Below are 27,796 nucleotides of genomic sequence, written 5' to 3' on the forward strand. Positions count from 1 at the left end.
TTCATTCATATTATATTCATTAACTAAATTATTTTTTTTTGCATCTTAAACTATCTATTTTTTTAAGAATGTGTGATATCATATAAAAAAATATAAAAAAATGAGTATACATAGTTAATTAGATAATTGTAAAAACATAAATTTTTCTTTCGTTTGCGATATCATATAAATAATGATCCGCCCAGTTAACAAAAATCAGGATTTTTTTATGTGTAATTTTTTTTTTTATTTTGAACATTTCCTTAAAACTATATTAAATTTTACATATTTTAATTAGAATATTTTTAATATCTTTACTTTTTTATTTGAAATGCAACTCAATATTTTTTTAAAAATTATAACAAAATATTAAAAAATATTTTTAGAATTTGTTTGAAAAATATGAAAATTACATTTTAAATTAAAATTATCCTAAAATATGATAAATTTTGATGTAAACGAAAACTCAAATTATGTCAAAAATAATTATATTCAATGATAATAACAATTTAAATTGATTATTTTTTTAAAAATACATTTACAAAAATATTGTTTGAAAGAAAATTCATTTCTCTTTCAAATATAAAATGAAAATATTATAATTAAATAATAAAAAATATAAATAAAAACCATAAATTTAGCAAATGACAACTGAGTTATATTATGCTAAAATTTTATTTCTAACAATTTAGCAAATGACAAATGAGTTATGAGCAAATAATACCATATAATTTTTAAAAACATAGCCATTCTTAAATAGCTTTTGAATAAATAAATATTTTTTAATTTAATCAACTGAAAATAATATTCGTACAATTGTGTGAGTCAAATTCTAGTTTTATTGATGCATGTTATATATTAGTGTTGTATGTTTTAGGTAACATTTTAATGATGCACGTTTTTAAAATCCATTATTAAAATTATGCACGTAAGGATAACTCATGAGTTTTTTTTGTTGATTAAATGACATTATGTCCAAATTTATTTAAGGATATTTCATTAAGGTAACTGAAAAAGACAAACAATAAAATAGGAAGTTTAAATTCATTTAAACATATTTCATTAATGTAACTGAAAAGAAAAATAATAAATTAGGCAGTTTTATTCGTTTTAGGATATTTCATAAATGCAAAGACAAGCAAAAAAATAGGGAGTTTAATTAACGAAGTAAGAACATTTTCAAATAGGTACTTGTCTTTTAATAATATAGATATATTATTTTAAAATAATACATATATAATTAAAATACTTACTTAAACTAAGAAATTTTTGAAAATTAATGTTTATCATTAATATTAATTAGTATTCGAATAAGATTAAATATATGTTAATTTGCTGCCAAATGATTTATAGAAAAAATCATTTTATATAAGCTCGTTTAATTCATATACATGAGAATTTGTAACGCTCACTTTAATAATAAAATTTTGTGTGATATTATTGTTTATCACTTTTGACACGTCCAAATTTGACAAGTGTTTGGTATTCAGAGGAAATATATCAGGCTTAATATTTTAAAGTCAAAAGTTTGGAATCAATAAACCGAATGTGGAACCGCTAAAAACCGAAATGGAAATATGGTCTAGTTTTGGTTAACTGTATAAACCAAACCACAAAATTGGATCACGGATTGATAAGAATCCTCCTCCCACATCCATAAATATCACGGTTGGTTTCAAGAACATGGATTATTTATATAACTTAAAAATCAGAAAATAAAAAAGGGCTTTTTGGAGGATTGACTCAAAACTCAAAGTCAAACCTAAAACTAACCCATGCTTTTTTTGGATTTTTTTTTTGCCCTATTCACCCCCACAAGTTCATGATATTCACGAAAATACCATCACATTTTTTTAATTTTTTTTTTCCGAAAATGATATTTTTACTCTCTCACACTCATCATCTTCAAGTAATTACAAGATTGTCATTGTGATCAATACCCCAACCACCATGAACAACCAATTTGAAGCTTTTAATGCACCTAAAATCGATTTACACTCTCTCTTTCTCACTTGTTATGAACTAAAAATAACATCTCTTTCACTTTGCCTCCATATTCATCCAAAAAACTCAAGCTTTTGATTCAAATTTTTTTATGGTTTATAGAGCCATTCAAGCATACTATTCTTGGTGGGTTACTTTCGTTTGAGATTGTGGGTGGTTGGAGAAGACTCTGTGTGCTAAGGAAGTCATCTCACTAGTTTAAGGTATGAAACTGAAATTTTTTCCAGATCTGTTTGTGTAGAAGACTTACCCGAAAGTAGTCTGGCTGTAGAAGACTTACGGGTAAGTCTTATGGAAGTCTTATGGTCAAACGGATGACTTACTTTTAAGTCGTCATCTTTGTTTGTTAAAAAAAGAACTAGAGAATACCCTAGACGACTCTAGGATAAATGAGTTAGTTTTGCATTTGACCGAATTGTGTCAGATATTTGACTATTCCTGGACGACTTACCAGTAAGTCTTCTTCGGGAAAACAAAAATTTCAATATTTTATTAAATCTGGACGACTTATCTGTAAGTCGTCTCAGGTTACTTTTGCAATTGGAAAATAAAACTTAAATTTAACTTTTCCCAGACGACCGACTTCCAGTAAGACGACTTACTTGAAAGTCGTCCAGGATAAGCAAAGTCGTCCAGATTTAATTCCTAGATTATGGTCAAACCTTGCTTATCTCGGACGACTTTCTTGTTTGTCGTCTGGCTGGACGACTTTCAAGTAAGTCGTCTGGGTAAAGTTAAATATATAATGTTTCTTTTTCGAATTGCAAACTAACCTGAGAAGACTTACAAATAAGTCGTCTAGCTTTAATAAAATATTGAAATTTTTGTTTTTCCTGAGATGACTTACTGGTAAGTCGTCCAGGAAAAGTCAAATATCTGATACAATTCGGTCAAATGCAAAACTAACACATTTATCCTAGACGACTTCCTGGTAAGTCGTCTAGGTTTTTTTTTAACAAACAAAGCTGGACGACTTACAAGTAAGTCGTCCTATTTAAAATTCAATTGCAAAAATGACCCGTTTGGACGACTTACTGGTAAGTCTTCCAGACGACTTACTGGTATGTCGTCTGCGTCAATGTTTAGTAAACTTTCATTTTCTCTATGTTTACTAATGTGTTTTATTTTGAATTTTTGTAGATAATGCGTCAGTTACATGCAGTGTATGGAGAATGGTTGTTGAATGATTGTCGTTGGGATTTTGTGGTTGATAATGTCAAAGGAGCGAGAATCATTTTTTTGGGGGAAGGTTCGACACATGCTGAACTTCTTGCAATGGCTCAAGAAGATTATAACCTGGACATGAGCACAGAATCTGTGGAGATAACCTACTCATTACCAGCAGAAATGATGCAGGCTCCAGACACCCCTCCTATTCATGTTACAAGTGATAGACAAGTTCGAAACTTGCTCGAGATAACCAAAACGCATGGAGTACGGCTTTGTGTATCAAGCCGTAGCAAGGTGGAAACGGTTTCAGAGTTCAGGGAAGATGATGAAGCTGATGAATGTTTTGAAGATGATGATGATGATTTGGTTGAAGATGAAAATCATGACGGGGAGGAGGACAATGGGGATGAGGACGATGGGGAGGAGGATGCTGGTATCTCTATTGTTGCTGAAGCGGACGAGAATGGTGAGGATTACAGTGTTTATGGAAAGGTTGAAGATGAGGATGAGGAAGATGATGATATGTGTTTTGAAGATATCGAAAAGATTGAAGGAGGAAGATCGAATGGTAACAGTATCTATGTCAACCAGATTTTTGTTAGCAAGGATGCCCTGCTTTCAGAGCTGCGGTTGACAGCAGTGAGGTTTAAGTTCTCCTTCAGAATATACAAGTCAACGAAAACTCTCCTTGTGACAACATGTCCGGTTAGTGGTTGTCAATGGAAGGTCAGAGCGAGTGTGAAACATGGGACAAACACGTTTTGGGTAACAAAGTATGTGGAAAAACATACATGCTCAGCGGGAGACCGACTCGCTCAGCGGAGACACTGTACTCCGAAGTATGTTGGTAGGCTTTTCATTGATCGTGTTGGAATCATTGATGGGTTGAATCCGCAGCATATCACTGATGCAATGAAGAACATGTTTGGCATGACGCTTGATTACACCACTTCATACAGAGCACTTTTATATGCACAAACATTGGTGAGAGGATCAGCAGAAGATGGGTATTCGCGTCTGCCATCATATCTCGAGCAAATCTCCTTAGCAAATCCCGATTCTATCACGGCTATAGAACTTGATTCTATCAATAGATTTAAGTATCTATTTCTCTCTTTTGGAGCTTCTATCAAAGGTTTTAAGTATCAGAGAAGGGTCATTGTTGTGGATGGGACTCACCTAAGTGGGAAATATGGAGGTGTTATGTTAGTTGCAGCCGCATAAGATGGGAATTTTCAGATATTTCCATTGGCTTTTGGGATCGTAGATGCTGAAGATGAACCTTCTTGGGAATGGTTTTTCACAAAATTGGCTAGTTGTGTATCTGATGAGCAGCCTCTGGTGATAGTCTCTGACCGGCACGCGGCCATTAAAAGTGCGTGTGATAAGGTGTTTCCTTGGGCAACCCGAGGAATATGTTATTATCACCTTCAAGATAACATTGTCAAAAAGTATAAAGGGAAACATCTTTTGTACTTGGTGAAAGGTGCTGCTTATGCTCATACGGTTTCAGATTTTGACCGGTACATGGCTGAGATACGGAGTGCAAACCTGGACCTTGCAACGTATTTGGAGAATGCCGACGTCAGCCTATGGTCAAGGGTTTATTGTCAGGGGGACATGTACAACATAAAGACAAGCAACATCGCTGAATCTATTAATTCCGCTCTGAAGCGAGCTAGAGGATTTCCGGTTCAGTTCCTGTTGGAGTTCATAAGGGAGAAGCTAGGAAAGTGGTTTTGGAAAATGAGAGAAGATGCTTTGAGTCTCCCAACTCAACATAGTCGAGGTGTTGAATACTTGCTTGCTGTTCGATCGGAGATAGCGGATACGATGACAGTACAACCAATTGATGGATGGCGATTCTTTGTGAAAGGTGGGAAAATGGACTGTGTGGTTGATTTGGAACACACTACAAGAAAATAAATGTATTGTGACGAAATTTTCCGTCACGATAGCAAAGAATTCGTAACAATATTATCATTGTTACGTTTTTGTGACCAATTATTAATGGTTGCAATACGTGTGTCACAAATTTTCTGGAGTAACAAAAATGTCACAATTTCTTGCGACTAAATTTTTTGTAACAAATCGTCACACATAGTTACGTTGTATATTAATAACAAAACTGTAGTAATTTCTTACTTATTAAATTGTATCAAACTGTCTTAATTTGTGACTGTTTAATGTGACAACTATATCACTTCTAGTAACGGATCTATTGTCACAAAATGTCACTAATATTGACGACATTATAGTTTTTTTACTGTGTCACCGATACTGACATTATATATATTGCCCCAAACTGTCATTATTTATAACTAATTTAAAATCTTAATTTTGTAGCCTTTTTTTTGGTCAATTTTTTTTGTAGCCTATTATAATCAAAAATTTAGTCACAAAACATAATGATCAATGACGAACGAAATAATATTTATCCGTTACTATAATTGTGTAACAAAATTTTTGTATTTTGTAACCTTCATTATGTTATTAATTTGTCATAATTAAACCTCACAAAGTATTACAGTAGTAGTAACATCTCAGTTTCAATTGGTTACTCTATAAATCGAAATAAAAATAACTCGGTTTACAAAATGAAATTGGTTTAAAATAAAATTAGGTTTAGATAACTAAACCAAATCATTAAAAAAAATTCAACCCTAAAAAAATAAGCGGCCATGCCTGCCTCGCCTTGCCTCCTCTAGCCGCCATGTGTGGCCTTGCCTCCGCCGCACAACAGCCACTGCGACCACGGCTGGTCTTGTCTCCTCCACCATCAAGCTTCTTCTGCATCCTCCACCATCAAGCTTTTTCTGCATCCTCCACCCTCCTTTACAAAAAACAAACAAAAATCAGATTCAAAGAGAGAGACAAAGACAGCGACAGAGAGATATATGTCAAACCGTGGAGTGGTGGTGAACGGTGAGCGTGACATCAAATGATGGAAGACAGAGATACCACTCATTCAATTCTTCAACCTGCACCAAAGTCAAAGTCACGCAGAAGAGAGATGATGGAAGTAAAATTTATAATAAACGACCATTAACGGAGGTGGTAGAGAAGATGGAGAGCGATGAAGGCAGAGATCTTGCGAGGGTGGAGAGATCTTCTGACAAAAGAGAAGAGAGGAGATGCGGAGGCCAGCAGTGAAGAAAGCTATGTATGGAGATCTGAAGAAAAGGAATAACTTTGGTCCCTTGGATCCAATCTCATCCGACGGTGAAAAGCTTGATCCTTGTGTTTGTGAATCAGCCAATAGGAATTTTTTTAGTTGTTATACTTTTTTTCTCAACTGACAGAATACATTTTATTCTTTAATGTTAGTTGTTTTATAATTTTTTTCTAATCTCATTTTCGTACAGGGATAGAATTTTACTTTCTAATTTTTCTTTAGTTTTTTTGTTTATTATAAGTTTTATTTTTGATAAAAAAAAAGTTATTAAAATTATAAGTTTACTTCACTTAGAGTACATGTTATATAGTTCTAGAAATGAAAAATAGATTTAGAAATGAAATTTATGATATATGATTTGGAGTTTGAGGTTTAAGTTTAAAATTTAGAAAATATTTAAAAATAGTTTGAAGTATGTAATATGAATTAATGTCTTAAGATATAAGGTTAAGTATGAATATATGGTTTGAAGTATATGTAAGGTTGAAAGTTTAAGTTTAAAAACTTGGGATTAAAGATTTTAAGAGAATAAATTCTGGTAAGAGTTTCTTTCCTTCCTTCAAGATTCAACATATACCAAGAGCAACTAATCTAGTGGCGGACAAGCTTGCACGAGGTGCTCGGAGTCCCCCTTCAGCTGTGTTCTATGTTGATTCCACCCCACTGGCTTGGCTTTCCGAGTAGGTAGGACCTTTATCTTAGTTTAGTTATTATAGTTGTAAAAAAAAAAAGAATAAATTCTGAGTTTATGTCAAAGATTTAGATTTTAAGTTTAAACTATTATATTTGAAGTTTAAATTTATGATATAGGATTTGGTGTAGTTTAGGGTTTAGATTTGAGATTTGGACTTAACTTAGGGGATTTGAGATTAAGTGTTTGGAGTATATTGGTTTAAATTTTAAAAATATATATTTGAATTGAAAGTTTAAGAATTAATTTCTAAATTTTAAGAAGATCAAATTAATTGTTTTGTATGTAAATTTAAATTTAGTGTTTATGTTTAGGGAATAGTGTATAGAAAAGTTTCATATTCAACCTCAAAAGAAAAATGATAAACAATGGTTTGTTTTTAAAACTCAGGATAAACCATTGTTAAAACTTGAGCTACATAAATAAACCTTGCAAGATCACCCAAATAATTTTGCGCTTGAAAAGTTACGACATTTTTTATTTGTTATCCTTTTCAATGCATCCATCACGAACATTTAGTTTATATATCTTCATAAACGGAGTCATAGCCTTTAGTCACATAGTTGTCGCTATGGTAACAATAAACATAGTTACAATTATGTCACATTTTTTGTCTCATTTATTTTTGTCATATTTATGTCACTAAATGCGACATAATTTGGTTACGACATAACCGGTCACAATATTATGACTAAATAGCTACTCTATTTTTGACATAATAGATCAGTTACAAATCAGTGTATGTTATGTCACAAATATGTGACTAAGAAATCTAGTCTCAAAAAATCGTAACAATAGCTCCTTTTTTTTTGTAGTGACATAGAAAGTGTGATTGTGGTGTCTATGCAGTGGAGAAAATACCTTGCCCTCATGCTATAGCTGCTGGAACATCTGTTGGTTTGCATATCTCCACACTTGTATGTCCAGTGTACTCAAAGGATTTTCTGTTTGCAGGATACTCAGAGAATATATATCCTTGTGTTGGACAACAAGTTGAGGAACGCACATGCTTTCCTCCGGAAGTAAAACGTGGTCCGGGAAGACAGAAGAAATCAAGATGGTAATCTTGGTTGGAGCTATCCAGGATGAGAGGACGCAAACCCGGGAAGCAACACAGGGCTTATAGATGCTCAAAATGCAAGGAAACTGGCCATACGAAACCCCAATGTAAGTCGTCCAGTGTTTAGTCTTCCAGTAGACCTTCAGTTAAGTCGTCCAGAAGGTCGTCCAGTTAGTCGTCCAGGGTTTTTTCTTCCAGAAGACCTTCAAGTTAGTCGTCCAGTGTTTAGTCTTCCAGAAGACCTTCAATTAAGTCGTCCAGAAGGTCGTCCAGTTAGTCGTCCAGTGTTTAGTCTTCCAGAAGACCTTCAATTAAGTCGTCCAGAAGGTCGTCCAGTTAGTCGTCCAGAGTTTATCTTCCAGAAGGCCTTCAATTAAGTCATCCAGAAGGTCGTCCAGTTAGTCGTCCAGTGTTTAGTCTTCCAGAAGACCTTCAATTAAGTCGTCCAGAAGGTCGTCCAGTTAGTCGTCCAGAGTTTTTTCTTCCAGAAGACCTTCAAGTTAGTCGTCCAGTGTTCAGTTTATGTACTAAAAATTTGTGTTATGAACTTATCTGTGTCAACTTCTTTGTCAAATTGCACTACCAAACAAATTTGAGATGGTCTTGCCCTTTATATTATCCGAAATATAGTTACAAAAGGTCACTGCTCAGAAGACTTTCCAGACTACTTATAGTTAAGTCGTCCAGACGACTTAACTGTAAGTCTTCTGCGCAGAATATAGTTACAAAATAGGGATCAAGTTCAAATACACACATCAGCCTAATCTATCATACAAAATCATCTAAAGTGGCCTGTTTATCACCCGTCATACGTACCCAGGATGTCATCCATGTCCTTGTTTACGAACTCATGCGCGTCAGGAAGCTCTTGAAATATATCCACCGCCATCTTATCCCTCATACTCTTCCCGTTGGCCTTAGCAAAGTCTTTTTTACTAAACTCTATCCCAAGAGCATGACATTCAATGTACTTTAGAGTGTACACACCACAATCACCAGCTCGGGCCGGAGGTATATTGGTCGGTCTCTCATATGTGAATGGCTCCAGGCTGTATTGGGCACGTAGTTCGTCTGTGGAAGCGCAATCAACAAGCAGATAAGGGACCATGTAGAGAAAAGGCTCCATTACCACATCGAGTTCTTCTGGGGAGATACTGGAACAAATGCTGTCAAAGACGACTATGTGCCTCTTAGGGATCGATATCCAAATAGCAATCCAATGACTGTCGGCGAAGTTTACTGGCGCATAGATATCATCAATATCCGTCCCCCAAACCTTGTTCGATTTGCAAAATGATGGTATAGTGCCTGCATAATAATTCCACGCCCCACCAGGGAGTCTTCTTCCTAAACCGTTTTGATCGGGCTTCGAGTCCTTAAAATCCTTGAAGTTGAATCTCCACACTGGTTTGAAGTCGTTTTATATAAGCTCGTTTAATTCATATACATGAGAATTTGTAACGCTCACTTTAATAATAAAATTTTGTGTGATATTATTGTTTATCACTTTTGACACGTCCAAATTTGACAAGTGTTTGGTATTCAGAGGAAATATATCAGGCTTAATATTTTAAAGTCAAAAGTTTGGAATCAATAAACCGAATGTGGAACCGCTACAAACCGAAATGGAAATATGGTCTAGTTTTGGTTAACTGTATAAACCAAACCACAAAATTGGATCACGGATTGATAAGAATCCTCCTCCCACATCCATAAATATCACGGTTGGTTTCAAGAACATGGATTATTTATATAACTTAAAAATCAGAAAATAAAAAAGGGCTTTTTGCAGAATTGACTCAAAACTCAAAGTCAAACCTAAAACTAACCCATGTTTTTCTTGGATTTTTCTTCTGCCCTATTCACCCCCACAAGTTCATGATATTCACGAAAATACCATCACATTTTTTTTATTTTTTTTTTCCGAAAATGATATTTTTACTCCCTCACCCTCATCATCTTCAAGTAATTACAAGATTGTCATTGTGATCAATACCCCAACCACCATGAACAACCAATTTGAAGCTCTTAATGCACCTAAAATCGATTTACACTCTCTCTTTCTCACTTGTAATGAACTAAAAACAACATCTCTTTCACTTTGCCTCCATATTCATCCAAAAAACTCAAGCTTTTGATTCAAATTTTTTTATGGTTTATAGAGCCATTCAAGCATACTATTCTTGGTGGGTCACTTTCGTTTGAGATTGTGGGTGGTTGGAGAAGACTCTGTGTGCTAAGGAAGTCATCTCACTAGTTTAAGGTATGAAACTGAAATTTTTTCCAGATCTGTTTGTGTAGAAGACTTACCCGAAAGTAGTCTGGCTGTAGAAGACTTACGGGTAAGTCTTATGGTCAAACGGACGACTTACTTTTAAGTCGTCATCTTTGTTTGTTAAAAAAAGAACTAGAGAATACCCTAGACGACTTACTGATAAGTCGTCTAGGATAAATGAGTTAGTTTTGCATTTGACCGAATTGTGTCAGATATTTGACTATTCCTGGACGACTTACCAGTAAGTCTTCTCCCGGAAAACAAAAATTTCAATATTTTATTAAATCTGGACGACTTATCTGTAAGTCGTCTCAGGTTACTTTTGCAATTGGAAAATAAAACTTAAATTTAACTTTTCCCAGACGACTGACTTCCAGTAAGACGACTTACTTGAAAGTCGTCCAGGATAAGCAAAGTCGTCCAGATTTAATTCCTAGATTATGGTCAAACCTTGCTTATCTCGGACGACTTTCTTGTTTGTCGTCTGGCTGGACGACTTTCAAGTAAGTCGTCTGGGTAAAGTTAAATATATAAGTTTCTTTTTCGAATTGCAAACTAACCTGAGAAGACTTACAAATAAGTCGTCTAGCTTTAATAAAATATTGAAATTTTTGTTTTCCCTGGGATGACTTACTGGTAAGTCGTCCAGGAAAAGTCAAATATCTGATACTATTCGGTCAAATGCAAAACTAACACATTTATCCTAGACGACTTCCTGGTAAGTCGTCTAGGTTTTTTTTTTAACAAACAAAGCTGGACGACTTACAAGTAAGTCGTCCTATTTAAAATTCAATTGCAAAAATGACCCGTTTGGACGACTTACTGGTAAGTCTTCCAGACGACTTACTGGTATGTCGTCTGCGTCAATGTTTAGTAAACTTTCATTTTCTCTATGTTTACTAATGTGTTTTATTTTGAATTTTTGTAGATGATGCGTCAGTTACATGCAGTGTATGGAGAATGGTTGTTGAATGATTGTCGTTGGGATTTTGTGGTTGATAATGTCAAAGGAGCGAGAATCATTTTTTTGGGGGAAGGTTCGACACATGCTGAACTTCTTGCAATGGCTCAAGAAGATTATAACCTGGACATGAGCACAGAATCTGTGGAGATAACCTACTCATTACCAGCAGAAATGATGCAGGCTCCAGACACCCCTCCTATTCATGTTACAAGTGATAGACAAGTTCGAAACTTGCTCGAGATAACCAAAACGCATGGAGTACGGCTTTGTGTATCAAGCCATAGCAAGGTGGAAACGGTTTCAGAGTTCAGGGAAGATGATGAAGCTGATGAATGTTTTGAAGATGATGATGATGATTTGGTTGATGATGAAAATCATGACTGGGAGGAGGACGATGGGGATGAGGACGATGGGGAGGAGGATGCTGGCATCTCTATTGTTGCTGAAGCGGACGAGAATGGTGAGGATTACAGTGTTTATGGAAAGGTTGAAGATGAGGATGAGGAAGATGATGATATGTGTTTTGAAGATATCGAAAAGATTGAAGGAGGAAGATCGAATGGTAACAGTATCTATGTCAACCAGAGTTTTGTTAGCAAGGATGCACTGCTTTCAGAGCTGCGGTTGACAGCAGTGAGGTTTAAGTTCTCCTTCAGAATATACAAGTCAACGAAAACTCTCCTTGTGACAACATGTCCGGTTAGTGGTTGTCAATGGAAGGTCAGAGCGAGTGTGAAACATGGGACAAACACGTTTTGGGTAACAAAGTATGTGGAAAAACATACATGCTCAGCGGGAGACCGACTCGCTCAGCGGAGACACTGTACTCCGAAGTATGTTGGTAGGCTTTTCATTGATCGTGTTGGAATCATTGATGGGTTGAATCCGCAGCATATCACTGATGCAATGAAGAACATGTTTGGCATGACGCTTGATTACACCACTTCATACAGAGCACTTTTATATGCACAAACATTGGTGAGAGGATCAGCAGAAGATGGGTATTCGCGTCTGCCATCATATCTCGAGCAAATCTCCTTAGCAAATCCCGATTCTATCACGGCTATAGAACTTGATTCTATCAATAGATTTAAGTATCTATTTCTCTCTTTTGGAGCTTCTATCAAAGGTTTTAAGTATCAGAGAAGGGTCATTGTTGTGGATGGGACTCACCTAAGTGGGAAATATGGAGGTGTTATGTTAGTTGCAGCCGCATAAGATGGGAATTTTCAGATATTTCCATTGGCTTTTGGGATCGTAGATGCTGAAGATGAACCTTCTTGGGAATGGTTTTTCACAAAATTGGCTAGTTGTGTATCTGATGAGCAGCCTCTGGTGATAGTCTCTGACCGGCACGCGGCCATTAAAAGTGCGTGTGATAAGGTGTTTCCTTGGGCAACCCGAGGAATATGTTATTATCACCTTCAAGATAACATTGTCAAAAAATATAAAGGGAAACATCTCTTGTACTTGGTGAAAGGTGCTGCTTATGCTCATACGGTTTCAGATTTTGACCGGTACATGGCTGAGATACGGAGTGCAAACCTGGACCTTGCAACGTATTTGGAGAATGCCGACGTCAGCCTATGGTCAAGGGTTTATTGTCAGGGGGACAGGTACAACATAAAGACAAGCAACATCGCTGAATCTATTAATTCCGCTCTGAAGCGAGCTAGAGGATTTCCGGTTCAGTTCCTGTTGGAGTTCATAAGGGAGAAGCTAGGAAAGTGGTTTTGGAAAAGGTGAGAAGATGCTTTGAGTCTCCCAACTCAACATAGTCGAGGTGTTGAATACTTGCTTGCTGTTCGATCGGAGATAGCGGATACGATGACAGTACAACCAATTGATGGATGGCGATTCTTTGTGAAAGGTCGGAAAATGGACTGTGTGGTTGATTTGGAACACACTACAAGAAAATAAATGTATTGTGACGAAATTTTCCGTCACGATAGCAAAGAATTCGTAACAATATTATCATTGTTACGTTTTTGTGACCAATTATTAATGGTTGCAATACGTGTGACAAATTTTCTGGAGTAACAAAAATGTCACAATTTCTTGCGACTAAATTTTTTGTAACAAATCGTCACACATAGTTACGTTGTATATTAATAACAAAACTGTAGTAATTTCTTACTTATTAAATTGTATCAAACTGTCATAATTTGTGACTGTTTAATGTGACAACTATATCACTTCTAGTAACGGATCTATTGTCACAAAATGTCACTAATATTGACGACATTATAGTTTTTTTACTGTGTCACCGATACTGACATTATATATATTGCCCCAAACTGTCATTATTTATAACTAATTTAAAATCTTAATTTTGTAGCCTTTTTTTTGGTCAATTTTTTTTGTAGCCTATTATAATCAAAAATTTAGTCACAAAACATAATGATCAATGACGAACGAAATAATATTTATCCGTTACTATAATTGTGTAACAAAATTTTTGTATTTTGTAACCTTCATTATGTTATTAATTTGTCATAATTAAACCTCACAAAGTATTACAGTAGTAGTAACATCTCAGTTTCAATTGGTTACTCTATAAATCGAAATAAAAATAACTCGGTTTACAAAATGAAATTGGTTTAAAATAAAATTAGGTTTAGATAACTAAACCAAATCATTAAAAAAAATTCAACCCTAAAAAAATAAGCGGCCATGCCTGCCTCGCCTTGCCTCCTCCAGCCGCCATGTGTGGCCTTGCCTCCGCCGCACAACAGCCACTGCGACCACGGCTGGTCTTGTCTCCTCCACCATCAAGCTTCTTCTGCATCCTCCACCATCAAGCTTTTTCTGCATCCTCCACCCTCCTTTACAAAAAACAAACAAAAATCAGATTCAAAGAGAGAGACAAAGACAGCGACAGAGAGATATATGTCAAACCGTGGAGTGGTGGTGAACGGTGAGCGTGACATCAAATGATGGAAGACAGAGATACCACTCATTCAATTCTTCAACCTGCACCAAAGTCAAAGTCACGCAGAAGAGAGATGATGGAAGTAAAATTTATAATAAACGACCATTAACGGAGGTGGTAGAGAAGATGGAGAGCGATGAAGGCAGAGATCTTGCGAGGGTGGAGAGATCTTCTGACGAAAGAGAAGAGAGGAGATGCGGAGGCCAGCAGTGAAGAAAGCTATGTATGGAGATCTGAAGAAAAGGAATAACTTTGGTCCCTTGGATCCAATCTCATCCGACGGTGAAAAGCTTGATCCTTGTGTTTGTGAATCAGCCAATAGGAATTTTTTTAGTTGTTATACTTTTTTCTCAACAGACAGAATACATTTTATTCTTTAATGTTAGTTGTTTTATAATTTTTGTTTCTAATCTCATTTTCGTACAGGGATAGAATTTTACTTTCTAATTTTTCTTTAGTTTTTATGTTTATTATAAGTTTTATTGTTGATAAAAAAAAAGTTATTAAAATTATAAGTTTACTTCACTTAGAGTACATGTTATATAGTTCTAGAAATGAAAAATAGATTTAGAAATGAAATTTATGATATATGATTTGGAGTTTGAGGTTTAAGTTTAAAATTTAGAAAATATTTAAAAATAGTTTGAAGTATGTAATATGAATTAATGTCTTAAGATATAAGGTTAAGTATGAATATATGGTTTGAAGTATATGTAAGGTTAAAAGTTTAAGTTTAAAAACTTGGGATTAAAGATTTTAAGAGAATAAATTCTGGTAAGAGTTTCTTTCCTTCCTTCAAGATTCAACATATACCAAGAGCAACTAATCTAGTGGCGGACAAGCTTGCACGAGGTGCTCGGAGTCCCCCTTCAGCTGTGTTCTATGTTGATTCCACCCCACCGGCTTGGCTTTCCGAGTCGGTAGGACCTTTATCTTAGTTTAGTTATTATAGTTGTCAAAAAAAAAAAGAATAAATTTTGAGTTTATGTCAAAGATTTAGATTTTAAGTTTAAACTATTATATTTGAAGTTTAAATTTATGATATAGGATTTGGTGTAGTTTAGGGTTTAGATTTGAGATTTGGACTTAACTTAAGGGATTTGAGATTAAGTGTTTGGAGTATATTGGTTTAAATTTTAAAAATATATATTTGAATTGAAAGTTTAAGAATTAATTTCTAAATTTTAAGAAGATCAAATTAATTGTTTTGTATGTAAATTTAAATTTAGTGTTTATGTTTAGGGAATAGTGTATAGAAAAGTTTCATATTCAACCTCAAAAGAAAAATGATAAACAATGGTTTCTTTTTAAAACTCAGGATAAACCATTGTTAAAACTTGAGCTACATAAATAAACCTTGCAAGATCACCCAAATAATTTTGCGCTTGAAAAGTTACGACATTTTTTATTTGTTATCCTTTTCAATGCATCCATCACGAACATTTAGTTTATATATCTTCATAAACGGAGTCATAGCCTTTAGTCACATAGTTGTCGCTATGGTAACAATAAACATAGTTACAATTATGTCACATTTTTTGTCTCATTTATTTTTGTCATATTTATGTCACTAAATGCGACATAATTTGGTTACGACATAACCGGTCACAATATTATGACTAAATAGCTACTCTTTTTTTGACATAATAGATCAGTTACAAATCAGTGTATGTTATGTCACAAATATGTGACTAAGAAATCTAGTCTCAAAAAATCGTAACAATAGCTCCTTTTTCTTGTAGTGACATGGAAAGTGTGATTGTGGTGTCTATGCAGTGGAGAAAATACCTTGCCCTCATGCTATAGCTGCTGGAACATCTGTTGGTTTGCATATCTCCACACTTGTATGTCCAGTGTACTCAAATGATTTTTTGTTTGCAGGATACTCAGAGAATATATATCCTTGTGTTGGACAACAAGTTGAGGAACGCACATGCTTTCCTCCGGAAGTAAAACGTGGTCCGGGAAGACAGAAGAAATCAAGATGGCAATCTTGGTTGGAGCTATCCAGGATGAGAGGACGCAAACCCGGGAAGCAACACAGGGCTTATAGATGCTCAAAATGCAAGGAAACTGGCCATACGAAACCCCAATGTAAGTCGTCCAGTGTTTAGTCTTCCAGAAGACCTTCAGTTAAGTCGTCCAGAAGGTCGTCCAGTTAGTCGTCCAGGGTTTTTTCTTCCAGAAGACCTTCAAGTTAGTCGTCCAGTGTTTAGTCTTCCAGAAGACCTTCAATTAAGTCGTCCAGAAGGTCGTCCAGTTAGTCGTCCAGTGTTTAGTCTTCCAGAAGACCTTCAATTAAGTCGTCCAGAAGGTCGTCCAGTTAGTCGTCCAGTGTTTAGTCTTCCAGAAGACCTTCAATTAAGTCGTCCAGAAGGTCGTCCAGTTAGTCGTCCAGAGTTTTTTCTTCCAGAAGACCTTCAAGTTAGTCGTCCAGTGTTCAGTTTATGTACTAAAAATTTGTGTTATGAACTTATCTGTGTCAACTTCTTTGTCAAATTGCACTACCAAACAAATTTGAGATGGTCTTGCCCTTTATATTATCCGAAATATAGTTACAAAAGGTCACTGCTCAGAAGACTTTCCAGACTACTTATAGTTAAGTCGTCCAGACGACTTAACTGTAAGTCTTCTGCGCAGAATATAGTTACAAAATAGGGATCAAGTTCAAATACAAAATAGGGATCAAGTTCAAATACACACATCAGCCTAATCTATCATACAAAATCATCTAAAGTGGCCTGTTTATCACCCGTCATACGTACCCAGGATGTCATCCATGTCCTTGTTTACGAACTCATGCGCGTCAGGAAGCTCTTGAAATATATCCACCGCCATCTTATCCCTCATACTCTTCCCGTTGGCCTTAGCAAAGTCTTTTTTACTAAACTCTATCCCAAGAGCATGACATTCAATGTACTTTAGAGTGTACACGCCACAATCACCAGCTCGGGCCGGAGGTATATTGGTCGGTCTCTCATATGTGAATGGCTCCAGGCTGTATTGGGCACGTAGTTCGTCTGAGGAAGCGCACTCAACAAGCAGATAAGGGACCATGTAGAGAAAAGACTCCATTACCACATCGAGTTCTTCTGGGGAGATACTGGAACAAATGTTGTCAAAGACGAATATGTGCCTCTTAGGGATCGATATCCAAATAGCAATCCAATGACTGTCGGCGAAGTTTACTGGCGCATAGATATCATCAATATCCGTCCCCCAAACCTTGTTCGATTTGCAAAATGATGGTATAGTGCCTGCATAATAATTCCACGCCCCACCAGGGAGTCTTCTTCCTAAACCGTTTTGATCGGGCTTCGAGTCCTTAAAATCCTTGAAGTTGAATCTCCATTGCTGAGCAAAGAGATGATCAAGGAAGCACATTCTCTCGCTCCTGAAATGTTGTGGGTTAGCGTTGTACCTCTTCCTCAGCACATTAATCCAAGCATCAATATGCTGCATATAAAATAAAGTACAAGTCAGAAGATATCAGACGACTTAGTGGTAAGTCTTCTACGTAGATGACTTACCAGACGACTTACAAGTAAGTCGTCTGATAAGTCGTCTACGTAGAAGACTTACCAGACGACTTACAAGTAAGTTGTCTACGTCATAGCAGAAGACTTACAAGTAAGTTGTCTACGTCATAGGGAGGTTCGGAGGATTTGATACCACCAAGTTCTACTTTTACGTGGTTTTTTATCGAGAGCTGTTCTATAATAACTGCAAACACAAAATGTTGAAAAGCAATCAGGTTTTATGGGAAAAGCAAGCTATTATGTAAAAAGCAAGCTATTATGTGAAAAGCAAACACTTACGGACAAGATTTCAACCACTCAGCGAGCTCCCTCAACTTATTCTTGTCAATTGGTGCAAAAGGATTATAGCCTGGATAAAGCTTTCTGTTTGAAATGATCACTCTGGCCGTCCTGTTTGCCGTATAAGGAGATTTCTGTGATCGGGCAAGTTTCCTTGTTCGATCACTCTTTGCACGGCAAAGTGCCAAAGCAGCATCCTTCTTTTCTAGATATCTAGCATCCTCCTTCTGCAAATCTGAAACAGTGGATTGATTTTTGTCCAATAGAACAAGGCTCGGTTCTGAAGCTTTATCCTCCGCCAAGCTCTTCCTTCCCGCGTTCGTCCCATTGACACTTTCACTCTGCAATATACAAAATGAGTTTATACAATAATAACCAATGAGTGTCCTCAAACATGAAACAAAATACATATATAAAATCCAAGGATTTGTTACTAACCCCGGGTTCGAGCGTCGGTTTAGGTGGAGAGGTAGTGTTTTGAGATGATGTCCCTTTCCGTTTTGTGGTGATACCAACCTTCTTCTCCACAGCTTCCACCCTTTCCGACAGATACTTGATCTCCTTAAGGCACGTCCCAAACCCTTCCCTCATGGCATCAGCTATGTCCTTGAACATAGTTTTAATATCCTCTTTGGTCAAACCACCAACAGTCGTAGTCACCTCTTCACTAGCCTCTGCAGCTGCCTCTTCACTAGCCTCTGCAGCTGCCTCTTCACTAGCTTCAGCAGGTGCCTCTTTACGAGCTTTCTTCCGAGGTCTTGGACTGTCTTCCTTCACTACCTTTTTCTTCGCTGGACTCACAACCGCCGACTTTGTATTGACCCAAGTACCGGTGACTTCCCAGCAATCCATGGTCTACTTCCATGGTTTCTTCACAAACATGAGTTTAATTATGTTCTCCGCGAGCGGGTCCTCAACATCAAACTCCCATTTTGGAAACATTTCACCAGTGTCCTTTTGAATAAAGTTGATCACCCTAGTCTGCAGTAAATAGAAGATATGAACTTAGATATTTGACGGATTAAGAAAGATGGAAAGAAAAGACTTCACAGACGACTTATAATTAAGTCGTCTGGAAAGTCTTCCAGCTGGACGACTTAGTAGACGACTTATAATTAAGTCGTCTGTAAAGTCTTCCAGCTGGAAGACTTAGTAGAAGACTTATAATTAAGTAGTCTGGATAGTCTTCCCAGACGACTTAATTATAAGGCTTCTACTAAGTCATCCAGCTGGAAGACTTTCCAGACGACTTAATTATAAGTCTTCTACTAAGTCTTCCCGCTGGAAGACTTTACAGACGACTTAATTATAAGTCGTCTACTAAGTCGTCCAGCTGGAAGACTTTCCAGACGACTTATGATTAAGTAGTCTGGATAGTGTTCCCAGACGACTTAATTATAAGGCTTCTACTAAGTCATCCAACTAGAAGACTTTCCAGACGACTTAATTATAAGTCTTCTACTAAGTCGTCTAATTGGAAGACTTATCAGACGACTTAATTATAAGTTTTCTGCGAAGTCGTCCAGATTGAAGTAAATACCTGACTGAGGATAGCCTCTTTAAACTGTTTGCGTCCTTTGCGACCCTTGTAAGCCAGTATCGGGGGAGACGGATTGTTTGGGAGAGGATTACCAAAAGTAGCACCCAATTCCGGAAGAGCTGTGTACATCCAGACCTGGAGAGCTTGCGCAAACCCATTAATAGTGTAACAACCCGAAATATCTCTGCCCTTCACAGAGTCCATCAGCACCTTAAATGCGACTCTCCCCCATGGATAATTCTCAAACCGTTCTAGCTCCATCACTAGCCTTGCCAGACTAACCCGTGTAGGGGTTGAATACTTTCTCCCTTCAATGTATCCAGTGAAGATGGCAAGGTACGCGAGCCGCTTGCGATCATCCCGAGACCACCCTTCGCATCTCTCAAGTGCTGCTATTATCTCCTGAGTAGATGGCCCAGCTTCGACATGAACTCCCAGCATCTCCCAAAAAGAAGTCAATTCCTTTGTAACAACAGAGTGAGGTCTCTCAAGGTCCTCGATGTACTCGCAGTTTAGACCAGTGAGGTGTTCAAACTCTAACAGTGAAAACCTCGCAGGTTCTGGACCAACGAGACTCCAAAGCTCATACTTCTTCTTTATGTCCAGCTGAAAACCGAGCATGTAGTGAACCAGCCTTGAAGCCCAATCAAATCCCAGCTCTTGGAACTTGATGAAAACTCCCAACTTCGACTCCTTCAGCTCTTCATATTCGTCATCATGAAGAGCTTTCTTTAAAGCAGCATGCAACGTCCAACAAGTATGATACGAAATGCTATGCACTGCGGGGGGCTCTTCCCCTAATGTATATATCCTAAGGGGGAGTTCTGGCATCTCCATTTTTTTTGTCTGCCTGCAAAACAATCAAAGACAACCATCTCAAACAATCAAAGACTTATAATTAAGTCGTCTGGCAAGTTTTCCAGCTGAAAGACTTATAATTAAGTCGTCTGGAAAGTCTTCCAGCTGGAAGACTTCCCAGACGACTTAATTATAAGTCTTCCAAGACTTCCAGTTTTATGTTCATCTTTTCCTCAATCAATCACTCGACAGTAAGAGATATAACTTACCGGCGGCGGAGTTCAACGAAACGCCTCTGAGAGAATGCGCGCTAGGGTTTCCTCTCGGATCTTAAATAGAGGAAGCGGCTGTGAGAACGGTGGTGAGAACGACGGTGATAACGGCGGAAAGATAACCGGCGGTGAGAACGATGAGAACGATGAGAACGATGGATTAGAGAGAATCGACGGAAATCGCCTTCGAAATCGCCTTTGAGAGAAACGGCTTCTGATTTTCGATAAACAGTGAAAAAAAAACACCTTATATATGGCCGGTTAATAATCCGGTTAGGTTTAAAAGTACATTGTAAAATTAAAGGTTTGGTCCGGTTTGGACGACTTACTAGTAAGTCGTCTGTTGAATACTGTACATCAGACGACTTACTAGTAAGTCGTCCCAGACCCTAAATTTAACCCCTAAACTAAATTGACTAAATTAACTAACTAACCATGTTATAAACCCGTAGTTATACTTAAATAGTGTTTACTATACACAGAATTAAAACACTTAGGTAAATTTTAAAGTTTTCAAAAAAACATTTATGCATTCCAAAATCTAACCCTAAGAACACATACAATACTACAACATATGTTGGCAAAACCTAAACCAAAGAATATCATGACTCACTAATATCATTGCCAAATATGACTCACAACTTGATTTCAAACACAAAGGTTAACCCAAACTTAAATTTGGATGTGTCAAAAGTAGTGAGTGAAAGTAGTGAGTCATGATATTCTTTGGTTTAGGTTTTGCCAACATATGTTGTAGTAGTGAGTGAAAGTAGTGAGTGAAAGTAGTGAGTTGGTTCACATGAAGCTAAACAACAAAACACTTTCAGAAATGCACCCGTGACTTGGTTCACATGTCCTACTGCTTAACCTGAAACAACACAAAAGACAAGAGTTGGCTAATTATTAAAGTTATATGACATGTGACTAGATAGCTAACTACGCAATACAACATGTCTACCTAATACGCCAAGAGTTAGCTAACTACTCAGGACTACTCCAAACAAGATAGCTAACTGCTCAATACAACATGTCTAATACGCCAAGAGTTAGCAAATAACACAATACCTAAACTCATAACATCTCAGACATAAGTTTGAGTTTAAGAGATGTTTCCATCTCAGTGAGTGGATCTTTTTTGGCAAGTAAACGGTCGAGCAGTTTCTGTTTAGAGAGTTTTTCTTTCATTTCCATGATGGCATGTATCTGTGACAACTCCTCTTCTTTACCACTCTTCTTCCTCTTAGTAGCAGCTTTAGCAGCCTTGACCCCCACAGGTCTAGCCTCTGGTTCTCCCACTTCATCTTCTGTGTCTACCTCCAGCACTTGTTTGCGCTTTTCCTTCCCACCGTGATTAGCCAGATAGGTAGAGGACCATTTCTGGTCATGCCTCAGTTCCCTCCAGGCATGTTCCAGGGTGAACTTGTAACCGTGATCATTGTAGAAGTAGTCTAGTGCAGCTTTCATCACATCATCATCATTTTGACCACTTCTCTGCTCCCTCAGAGCCGCATCATAGCATCCAACGAACTTGGACACTTGCTCGTTAATCCTAGCCCATCTTTGCTTGCACTGACCAACCTCTCTAGGTATTGTCCCAACCAGCTGAGGGCTTGCGTTGTAGTAGTCTACAATCCTCCTCCAGAACGCACCAGCTTAAGTAGGCGAGGTTTACCTAAGAAACATTTAAAGGCAATAAAATCCGAGCAGTTAGGAAGGTAGAAAGAAAACTAGTTGCATTAAACACCAATCAAATCAGACTAACACCGAATTCATTAGGTTGTAAAACATTTAAAACAATCCAATCTGAGGCGGTAGGAAGGTAGAAAGCAAAACAACTAGCATTTAACACCAATACAATCAAAGAAAAGAGACTACTATTATTTTTGACGTTTTAATTTTTATTATTCAAAGAAAATACAGTACTATATGTTTTTTATAATTCAAAGAAAAGTCACTAGGAATTTGTAGTTTCGTACCTTATTATACAGACACTCTCGAGGTTTTAGACACTCTGGTTTACTTCTTTGAAGCTCTTGCTGCAAAAACATGCGATCAAACAGTCAAAAGTTTTACAAAATTGCATAAAGGACAACCAAAAGCAGAAGAGATAAACTTACTAGTCAGAAACATGACCGCCAGACCTAAAAAAACTAATACAGAGACCAGTAACCCAACTTCCAATGCAAAGCCATTTCTAACCCCTGATTTCTTCTTAGATAACTCACAGACGGTCTTCTGTAGCTTAACCAGCTTCTGGTCATACTCAAAACCTTGATCCTTAAGCTGCCTAAGTTGTCTCTGAATGTCACTCATCTCCTCTGTAACAGCCACATCCCACCATTTCCATATGTGGCAGTCCCCATCATCGATATTGTCGCAGGTGAAGTACCTTCTCCCTGGGTCTTTACGCGTGTAAGATGTTGCAACAACAGGCTCACCACCACAGTAGCATGTCGTCGGGATTCCATCATCACCCTCAGGTTGAGGTGGGTACTGAACCGGCTCAGCAATATGGTAGCTACTCTCAGCTCCATCGGCGTACAGTTCAGCTTCTGCTTGAAGAAGGGACGTTATGTCATACTCGTTTGATGAAGAAGGCTGGGTGTACGAGTAATCTTGTCCCATGATTCGTTAACCTGAAAGAAATCATGTAAGCGAAGAAGATAAAGCGAAGAAGATAACGCGAAGAAGATAAAGCGAAGAAGATAAAGCGAAGTGGATAATAAACAACAACAATCACAGAGCATTAGAGAAACAAGCACCGATTGAACAAAACAGAGGGATCGAGTTAACAAAACATGACAAAAGAGTAGATCCCCATATTGACAAAACATGACAAAAGAGTAAGAAATCGATTGTAAGAACAAACGAGTAGATCCCCAAATCGTTTGAAACCAAAATCCTTTTCAAACCCTAACTACAAACGACCTAAACCCCAAATCGATTGAAAACCCAGTTATTCTAAACCCTAATTTCAAACGTAAATATCCCCAAATCGATTGAAAACACAAAACCAAACACTAAATTGAGAGGAAAACAACATCGAACCTAATCTAAATCCATAAATCTGCACGAGAAGGCTTCGATTTACCTTCGTATACAGATCGAAATCGCCTTTCCTCGAGAGCTTTTCTTTTTTTCTCGGCTTCGGTCGAAAATGAAATCTTTTTTTTTTGGTATACAAAAGACGAAAGCGGACCGAACGTATCACCGGCTGCCACGTCTCTAAGGATCAACGCCTTTAAATCCTTAGTTACGGATTCTTCCTTAGCTTATTTAGCTCAAATAATATTTTTATAATCCGATAAGCATATGATTAACCGCTAAGGACCATCAACGTTACCCCGTTGCAGCTGCTCTAAGTTGCGATGAATGTCCCTAAAGAAAAAAAAAAAAAAAAACTTCCTCCATAAGTTGCGATGAATGTCGTCCTCACAAATAGTATCTTCGCAATTGTGTGTGTTTTCTATGTTCTTGATCCATTGTGATCCAGGTCTTACACCTGAGAAACCAACTAACTTGTGATGAATGCTTTCTGGTCACCTGATAAGCAACCAAATTCTGAAGCTCTCCCTATAGTCTGCATTCCTCTCTTTTGCGAAGATCTTTCTTGAAACGATCCTAAATGCAAGCTAGAGATCATGTCTCCAACAAATTATTGATATTACTTTCTGGTTCGCTCCTAGCAGATTCAAATCCAACAAGTTGCCACTTTCTCTTTTACAATACATAATTAAAACTACTTCTTTTAAAACTTGTTATGAATGTTTCCCACTTTTTTGCTGTTGATATGAACTATTGTTACTTGCATCACACACCACTACGTTTCCTTCCTTCAAGATTTGCAAAACTCACTAATAATTTTCAAGATTTGCCAAACTCACCAATAATTGTCACACACAAGGATATATCTATAGCATACGGATTTGGACAGCCCGTTTGGTTAATTGGACATGATTCCCACGATGGAAAATCATTTGACCAACCAAGCGCTCGTAGCTTGGTGGTAAAGGAGGTACAACTGTGCTGCCCGCCACCCGGGTTCGAGTCTTGGCCACAACGGATTTAACATCCCTTCCGTTGGGGCGCTGGACTCCTTTCGGGGCGATAGTTGGGATTGTGGCTGCCCAGATACCAGAGTTATCAAAAAAAAAAAAATCATTTGACCAGCCATGCTATATTCAGACAGCTGTTCAAAGCAAATGTAATCAATGTGAGTTGATTGGTTAGAACGTACATGCGTACTGGAGCTCCATAAATAAAGTAAGATTGGCTTGGAGTGCTTGAATCATTAGTGGATGTTTAAAGAGCAGACTTAATTATCATGTTATCCCAGCCCTTCAATTATCATGTTATCATGTTTCCACCTTCATCTCCCAGGAAACAAAATCGTGCAAGGGATGCTTAAATTACATAAATAACTCAGAACAGAACTTGTTCTGATATGATTCATTTGAATGACAAAAGGTGTGAACATCTCCGATGTAATGTGATAAGAAAATGAGATCCTCTTCTTGGATTATTAAGTTTTTATCCGTTTTCTGTGTGTGGTGTATATATTGTAGGAAGGAAGTTAGACCGGAGATAAATCACTTAAATCAAATTAGACATTGAAATAACACATATCCATTAACTAGACTGAATATATAAAAGGAGTAGCATAATTACTTGACACATACATCATTAGGTGTCAAAATCCACTTAATAAACTAATTGATCCAGCAATAACATTAGAAACCACAGGTGCGTAAGCATATCCAACATGATAAGGTAACATTGGAGGAGCTATGTCTACGTGAGGGGGTCAGCTGACCCTGTGATTTTTTACAAATTATTTTTTGTTCATTAAAGTTAAGTAATTGTGGGATAATTTGGTTAGAGTTCTATATAAGTTGACCCCCTTGTCTCGAGGTCAAACATTTCCCTTGACACCTTTGTTATTTTTATTTTGTTTCTGCCTTTTAAAATAATATTTTAATGTTTATTTACCTCATTTTTCCCTATCATTTGTTAACTTTTTTAATCCTTTTGATTATTTTTCTCTTCTTTACTATAATATATATTTAGATAAATTAATATTTTGAAGAATCAAAACTAATATAATCCTATTCATTCACTAATATTAAAAAGAAATGTAAACATATGTTGATATAATATAAAAATATTCATATATTTATTCACAACATATAAGTTTTAGTTAAAATTATAATTCGTGGGGTTTATAACAAACTGATATTCTTTTTAGTTATAATATTCATATTAATAATTCTTATAAGATAAATAATTTAATATTATTATATAATTAGTTCAATAAAACGACTCTTTTAAATAACAATTTTGGCTCTGCCACTGTAAGGTAAGCTGGTTAGAAGCTTCATCATCTTCAGCTAGATGTCTTGCAAGTTGCAATCATAACCTTCCATCATGACCTGGTCAAAGAGAGACTCGCATTTTTCGAGATGAGACCTGAAGATAGCAAACTTGGGCAAAACATCACCATCTGGTGCAGTAACAGGAGGGAAGAAAGCATTAGAAAAGTACTGGAGGGTATGTTTCTTGAAATGGTCCATGAGGAGCTTGGCATTTGACCTTAGTGTATCATTGGTCATATCTTTAGATATTCTAACCAACATAGGTGGATTCACTTTATTATTTATCACCACCCTGTTTTGAAACAAAGCCCTCTCAAGACTGTCAATGCACTTGCCAATGCAAGTTATGGAAGCTATGAGCTCATCTTTGGAGGTGGTCTACAGTAAAGATATGAAACAAAGACAAAAAGGAAACAACTTTCTCTCAGACACCTCTAAATCAAGGAAAAATATAAGCAATCGAAGTACAAACAATATAAGCGATTCAAAAAAAGGCCACACAAAAACATTGCTAAGAAGCACCAACGTTTCTTACAAACTTACTGTTTTCTTGTTGAATTCTTCCATTTCCTGGACTTTTGTCCTTATCCGGAATCCTAACTGCACGTTGGCCTCTCGCAAAGCTGACAACTGGCCGTCGAAATGATTGGAAGCAGATGAAGAGTTGACGGAATCCGACATTCTTAAAAATTTTCTTATACTCGGTGTAAACGCAAAAAACTTTCTTGTAAGCTTTCTCTATTTATAATACGTATTATGATAAAATTAAATCTATGTTAATTTACTGCCAATGGATTTTTCGTTTTTATAATCTAATGTTATTTAATGACTGATTTTAATTTTTGTTATCAAATCTAGAGTTATTGGTTATTGTATTTAAAATATCTATATTAAATGATTTCAAAATCTTATATTATTAGTTCTTGTATTCATAATCTTTTCAGTAAGGAGATTTTAAATTTATTGTTATTCAATTAAAGAATTGAATATAACATTTAAAATCTTGTGTTCTTCATGTTTGATAGATATTCATAATTCATTTGACTTGAAAGATTATGAATTAATTTGGATTTACTTTTATGTGTAAAATCTTTGAATCAAAATTTTCCATTTTTACCTTCAGATTTTATAAAACCAAACTCATCTAACAGGAGCAAGAAAAATCTATACTATATAAAAGTTGAGGCTATAAGCCATCGAGAGCGTCCACATAGGATTTAAACGACCAATCGTAGTATGACAAATTATTATTTAAGTTTACTATTTTTAAAAATGTTAATATTACCAAAAAAATGTTTATTTCAAACTAAAATATAAATCAATATCGAATAAGGTAAATTTACAAAAATATAAATACTATATTAAGTTAACATAATATTTAATATTTTTCGAAAATTAAAAAATAAATAACGAAAAGAATAATTAATTTAAAAATACAAGACTTTCAAACAAGTATAACTATATAAATCTAAATTTAAACTCATGATTTTCAAAGTTTAAGTTATATACTATTGAAAATATTCAAACTAACATATACTATATATAAGTTGATATTATAAATCATTGACAATGTTCACATATTATTTTAAAGCACCAAAAATATACCAAATCGTTTTTCAATTTGGTATTTCTAAAAATGTTAATATTACGAAATTTTTTATTTCAAAATAAAATATAAATAATTATCAAATAAGTTAAATTTACAAAGTTAAAAACATCATGTACAAATCTATACTATATAAAATA

The 27,796-nt window shown here is 36.2% G+C and overlaps 2 protein-coding genes and 2 long non-coding RNA genes across 6 annotated transcripts; all 4 read right to left on the reverse strand.

Annotated features, from left to right (window-relative positions):
* Positions 1–5,696: 5,696 nt before the first annotated feature.
* LOC125580653 lies at positions 5,697–6,466 on the reverse strand. 2 transcript variants are annotated; one of them, XR_007318386.1, is made up of 3 exons: positions 6,197–6,448; positions 6,060–6,134; positions 5,697–5,986 (listed from the first exon to the last, which is right to left on the reverse strand). It is a non-coding gene; the product is annotated as an uncharacterized LOC125580653 (long non-coding RNA). The 2 variants fall into 2 exon arrangements; XR_007318387.1 differs by having other exon boundaries at positions 6,060–6,466.
* A 7,387-nt stretch (positions 6,467–13,853) lies between these two features.
* On the reverse strand, positions 13,854–15,132 carry LOC125580654. Of its 2 annotated transcripts, XR_007318389.1 has the most exons (3): positions 14,354–15,112; positions 14,217–14,291; positions 13,854–14,143 (listed from the first exon to the last, which is right to left on the reverse strand). It is a non-coding gene; the product is annotated as an uncharacterized LOC125580654 (long non-coding RNA). The 2 variants fall into 2 exon arrangements; XR_007318388.1 differs by having other exon boundaries at positions 14,217–15,132.
* Positions 15,133–21,749: 6,617 nt separating this feature from the next.
* LOC125579773 (glutathione S-transferase T2-like) lies at positions 21,750–22,726 on the reverse strand. The gene is made up of 2 exons (XM_048743616.1): positions 22,699–22,726; positions 21,750–22,330 (listed from the first exon to the last, which is right to left on the reverse strand). The coding sequence occupies exons 1-2, from the start codon at positions 22,724–22,726 to the stop codon at positions 21,750–21,752; spliced, it is 609 nt and encodes a 202-aa protein (XP_048599573.1).
* LOC111201866 (uncharacterized protein At1g43920, Chloroplastic-like) lies at positions 22,703–27,420 on the reverse strand. Its single transcript, XM_022694200.2, has 2 exons — positions 26,594–27,420; positions 22,703–26,428 (listed from the first exon to the last, which is right to left on the reverse strand). Exon 2 carries the CDS (start codon positions 23,301–23,303, stop codon positions 22,731–22,733), a length of 573 nt encoding a protein of 190 aa, XP_022549921.2. The 5' UTR covers positions 23,304–26,428; positions 26,594–27,420; the 3' UTR covers positions 22,703–22,730.
* Between the last annotated feature and the right edge of the window lie 376 nt (positions 27,421–27,796).

The sequence above is a fragment of the Brassica napus genome, chromosome C1, assembly GCF_020379485.1.
Source record: "Brassica napus cultivar Da-Ae chromosome C1, Da-Ae, whole genome shotgun sequence".
Taxonomy (NCBI): domain Eukaryota; kingdom Viridiplantae; phylum Streptophyta; class Magnoliopsida; order Brassicales; family Brassicaceae; genus Brassica; species Brassica napus.